The 5,398-nt window shown below is 40.5% G+C and overlaps 1 protein-coding gene across 1 annotated transcript; it reads left to right on the top strand.

Moving 5' to 3' along the window:
• LOC114264662 (HMG-Y-related protein A) lies at positions 1-2,103 on the top strand. The gene is made up of 2 exons (XM_028205353.2): positions 1-1,300; positions 1,408-2,103. The coding sequence occupies exons 1-2, from the start codon at positions 1,250-1,252 to the stop codon at positions 1,852-1,854; spliced, it is 498 nt and encodes a 165-aa protein (XP_028061154.2). The 5' UTR covers positions 1-1,249; the 3' UTR covers positions 1,855-2,103.
• Positions 2,104-5,398: the final 3,295 nt, after the last annotated feature.

The following is a 5,398-nucleotide window of genomic DNA, read 5'->3' as shown; positions in this document are numbered from 1 at the left end:
TTTTGTAAAAAATAATTTTATGCCGTACATGATTGAGAGATTTAAGAAGAGATTTAGAAAAAAGAAAAAAGAGAAAAAGTGTGTGCAATTATGTAAAATGTATATATATTTTATTTATATTTCACCTACCTTTTTCTTTTTCCTTTTCAAATCTCTAAACCAAACACAACATAATGATCTATTTACACAATTTTATAATTAAGGATAAAACGATTTTCGTTTGAGATAAAATAAAAAAGTCAAAAAAATTAAAAAGTTATTAAAAAATTAAAAAATCTATACTATTTAAGGGTAGCTTGTAGATAGGGGTGTAAATCTAACTCGGCCTAGCCCGGTCCATGTCGAGCCTCGTGGGCTCCCGTCAAAATTCTGGTCAGGCTGGCCTACGGGCCAAAAAATTAGGCCCAAGCCTTAGCCCTTGCCCTAGCCCTAGCCCAGGCCCAGGGGTATTCGCCCCTTGGGCGGGTCGGTGGTCCGAGCCTTGGGCTGGTCGGGTGGGCTTGAGCTTGGCCTCAGTCTTGGGTGTACTTGTCCATTTTTTTTTATTTTTTAAATTTTTTCTACCAAAATTTTATTATTTCTATTTAAAAAGACACTGGACCTCGAGCGGGCTGGGCCGGGACCCGGGCCGGGCCTTGAGTGGGACGCAAATGGGCCGATGGATCGGGTCACGGGCCAAATCGGGCTTTAAAATGATAGCCTAAGATCTCGGACTGGGCTTGGGCTCGGGCCCAAATAGGTCTGACTCGCCCCTGGCCGCAAGCAGGTTTCGGGCCACCCACGGGCCGTGAGCCAATTTTACACTCCTATTTGTGGAGGGAAACCATCCTTTAAATCCAACTATCCAAAAGATCAAAAAATTAAAAGTGAAAAAGTCAAGAGGGTAAAATGGTTATTTTGATTTTATTATAATATTTTATTACACATCTTTTAGTAAGAAGTTAAAAAATTATTCCAAATATACATATTTTTTCTCTACTTTTTTTAACCAAAAAATCAAAAAATATATTTATGTAATACATCCCAAAAAACTATTCATTTGTACTCTTTCATATTTTAAAATAATATTTTTCAACCATTTTGGAATATCTCCATGTAAATAAATCCTTTATTTTGTTTTATTTTGTTTTATTTTTCCGTTCTATCCGGTCTGCAACCTTTTAAATCTACAGTCTCTCTCTCTCTACAGTCTCTCTCTCTCTCTCTCTCTCTCTCTCTGTAGCTTTCTCTCTCTAAAACTATATCTGACATGGCAGCTGAAGATCCTCCGGCTCCTCCCTCTCTTCCTCAGTACCCAGAGGTAATCCAAAATGTGTTTTTCTTCTATTTTCTTACTCTCCAAACAGTTTTCTCTCAAGATCGACCTCGATTTGAGCTGATTTTGAGTTTTTTTTTTTTTTTTTCCAGATGATTATGGCTGCGATCGAGGCTCTGAACGACAAGAACGGTTCCAACAAGTCGGCGATCTCGAAGCACATCGAGGCCACCGCTTCCGGCGACGTTCCGGCGGCGCATGCGACGCTTCTCTCTCACCATTTGAACAAGATGAAGCAGAGCGGTCAGCTCGTCATGGTCAAGAACAACTACATGAAGCCCGACCCCAACGCGCCGCCGAGACGCGGCCGCGGCCGTCCGCCGAAGACCAAGGCTCAGCCGCCGCCTGGCGCGGAGGAGGCTTCCCCGCCGAGGCCTAGAGGCCGCCCTCCGAAATCTACTGATCCATTGGCTCCGCCGCCTGCAACGAAGAAAGCGAAGACTGATGCTCCGGCGGCTCCGCCACCTAGTGGAGAGCGGAGAGGGAGAGGACGGCCACCAAAGGTCAAGCCCGCGGTGGCTGCTCCGGTGGCGTGCTGAATGAAAGAAAAGGATATTATTAGAGGTGCTAATGCTAATTATTATTATTATTTTTTTTTAGTTTTTGTTTATTTGAATTTGCTTTTTGAACATTTTAAAAAAGTTTGTGGGGTGAGTGATGATGCTCTTTAGGTTTATTTTAGTATGGGTGGGTGGGTGGGGATGTTGGGAATATGTAGTGACTGTAATTGCAATGTAAATTTATGCAGCGGCAATTGAGGTTTTTTTATAATATCCTCTTTTATTTTATTTTCTATGTCTAGGAAAAGTGAAAATGTGGTATTGATTATGATGATTATGTTATACTTCTGTGCTTTTGCTTTGTTTTACATTTTCAAAGTGTGTTGGGATGGAACATGGGTTGTTTTTGTTTTTTTTTAAATACTAGTTGGATCCCACGAGCCCAGGAGGGTCGCATCATTATTGGTCACGAATAAAGTTGGAAAATGTTGAAGGATCATAATTTTTGAGGTTACAATGGTTCAAAACTGTCAAAACGACGTCGTTTTGGGTGCAAAACATGCCAAAACGATTTACGATTTTAATTTTCTGTTTATATTTTTAAAAATTTTAAAAATTCAAATAAAAATTTATTTGGTAAAATTTTTGATTTATAAATCAGTGGTCTCAATTTATAAATTTGGTCAAAAAATGAAAACACAAAAAATATATTTCTATTTTGAGTTTTCAGTTTTTTTTTACCACCCAACACTAGCCACCACCCGTCATCATTTTTCACCACCGTCTTCCGCCACCACCACCCACCCCCACCACCCACCTGCCACCACCACCCACTTGTCACCCACTCGCCACCACCACCCATCCCTTGCCACTATTACCACCATCACCACCACCACCCATCACCCACCTGCCATCCATCACCCACCACCCGCCACTACCATCCACCGCCTGCCGCCACCACCCGCCACCTACTTGCCATCACCACTCACCACCCACCTGCCATCACCATCCATCATCTACCACCACCAGCCACCCACTACCACCAACCACCTGTCACCTGTCACCCACCCACCCGCCACCACCACCACCACCACCACCACCACCATCACCCACCCGCCACCTACCTACCACCACTACTCACCACCACCCACTCGCTACCACCTACCACCCGCCACCGTCACCCACATACCACCACCACCACCACCACTCGCCACCACCCGTTACCTCCCGCCATCCGCCACCCACTTGCCACCGCCACCACCACCACTACCCACTCGCTACCACCCGCCACCGTCACCCACCCAACCACCACTACCACCCACCGCCCACCCGCCACCACCTGTCATCCGCCACCCATCTGCCACCACCACCCACCACCCGCCACCACCACCACTACCCACCCGCCACCGTCACCCACCCACCCACTACCACCACCTTCCACCTACCCGTCACCACCACCTACTCGCCACCACCCGCCATCCGCCACCCACCTGTCACCGCCACCACCACCACCGCCATCCACTCGCTACTACCCACCACTCGCCACCGTCACCCACCCACCTGCCACCGTCATCCACCACCAGCTACCCACCACCCGCCGTCACCACTTTCTACCACCGTCTTTCGCCGTCACTTGCCACCACTTATCATTTTTCAATCTTTTTTATATTTTTAAATTTTTTAAAACATTTTGTCAATTACCAAACGCGTTTGTGGTTTATGTTTTTTTAAAAATAAACAAAAACCAGTATATAAAATTTTTGTAAATATAAACTGAAAACGTAAACGTTACCAAACACACCCTAAGAATAATAGATCAAGGCAAAAGCATGACAAATTGTTATTAAATTCTATAAATTTTATTGTATGAATTGTAAGTACAAGCAAAATCCTAAACTCTAAGCAAATTCCAAAGCTTTCCATGGAAGAAGAGTTTTGGGGGTCGCATTGTAGTTGGAGTGCTTATTTTTTGTATACCATGTTGTTTATGGTGTATTGTATTCAATTTATTAGATAATTGAAAATAGAGGAAGCAACCATTCAAACCGACCAATTGGTATCTCAAACTAATTCATATTTCTAAAAGTATGAACATATAATATTCACTATCTTGTAAACTTTCATAATTCATTTATCTTATAACCATTGCATATTATTCTGAAATGGATTTGCTAAACTTGTATGGGCCCTATCATCATATTTTCCTCTAGCTCTTCAGCAAAGATTAACATGCTAGTTGGGCCTATCACATATTGGACCATTATTAACATCCGAAAAGGAAATGCAAGCATGTAGGATATAAGGTGAAGGATACATAGTGAGCCATGCACACACAAAGACAAACATGCAGTTGCTTTTCAAACCATAATGCCACTGAAATAAATTAATAACACCTCCCTCTATCACCCACTAAAGGTGAATTGATTATCGCACAAGATTCCAGAATGAATTTTTTTATCGTATCTTAAAATAATTCCAACAATGACATATATTATAAAACAGTGAATGCTTGATAGCTAGCTACATCCATATGCGTAACAAGACGTGTGTAAATCTATGGAATTCACATAAATGACGACCAAAGTTAAAACTACTTTATTTGTCTTTGTAATGCACAATAACTGATATATTGGTATTCCAGGGAAGGAAACACTATTTTCTCTGTGTTGCAATATAAACCAAAATTTACAATCTTCTTTCCGTTGATCAATGTGAACAAAAATTTACACACAACAATGCAAGAAAGCAAGCGCTAGAGTATCAATATTTTGACATTATGTTGTCAATAAGAAACAAAATGAATAAAAGTTACCTGATGCAGATACTCTTCCACGATTGTTACCTCAGTAGGGAAAACATCTTCAAAAATCATCTTGAAGAAGAAAGTTAAAATATGAAAGGATGGATACAAAATAAATAAATAAATAAACAATACTAAGTGAAAAATAAAAAATAAAAAAAAAAGTAAAAAAAAAGGACAAAATTTTGGAAATCCATGGTACGATTAGATTCACTTGATATAGAATTTCAACCTAACAAAACTATTGAATTACTCTAAGATAAATATCATAAGTGGCAGTCAACGAGAAGAATAAATTATGCATCAAGTTGAAGATTTGAAAGAATTACCTTTAATTCAAAAGATTTAAGATCCCGAGCAAACTGCTCTGCATTGATTCCTTCACGGGTTAATAGCCTGCATATAAATTAGAAAAAAACAAACAATAGAAAAAAACTTCCGAAGTATGGAAGAATATCAAACTATTGACAACCATCAATCAGACATTCTCAAATAGTTGATTCTTAAGGAAAACCAAAAAAGAGGTCATTGCAAACCCAAATTGGAAAAGAGGATAAGATATCCTTTGCAGTTATTAAATAAACCATGGAATCTCAAAACAATCATTGCAAACCCAATTTGTTACAAACTTCCAAGTTCCAACTTCTCATATCCTTTCCTGTATTTTCTCATCATCCAAACTGATAAATTATCGTTGCCTCAAAGTCATCTTGAGAAACTTGTGCACGAACTTGAGTGTCAGTGTTTGTGTATGTTTAAATGTCCACATATGCATAATAAGTG

The sequence above is a fragment of the Camellia sinensis genome, chromosome 5 (assembly GCF_055761805.1).
Source record: "Camellia sinensis isolate YWXY chromosome 5, ASM5576180v1, whole genome shotgun sequence".
Classification (NCBI taxonomy): Eukaryota; Viridiplantae; Streptophyta; class Magnoliopsida; order Ericales; family Theaceae; genus Camellia; species Camellia sinensis.
The sequence above is the reverse complement of the archived record's forward strand: the minus strand, read 5'-3'. Positions and strand labels throughout refer to the sequence as shown.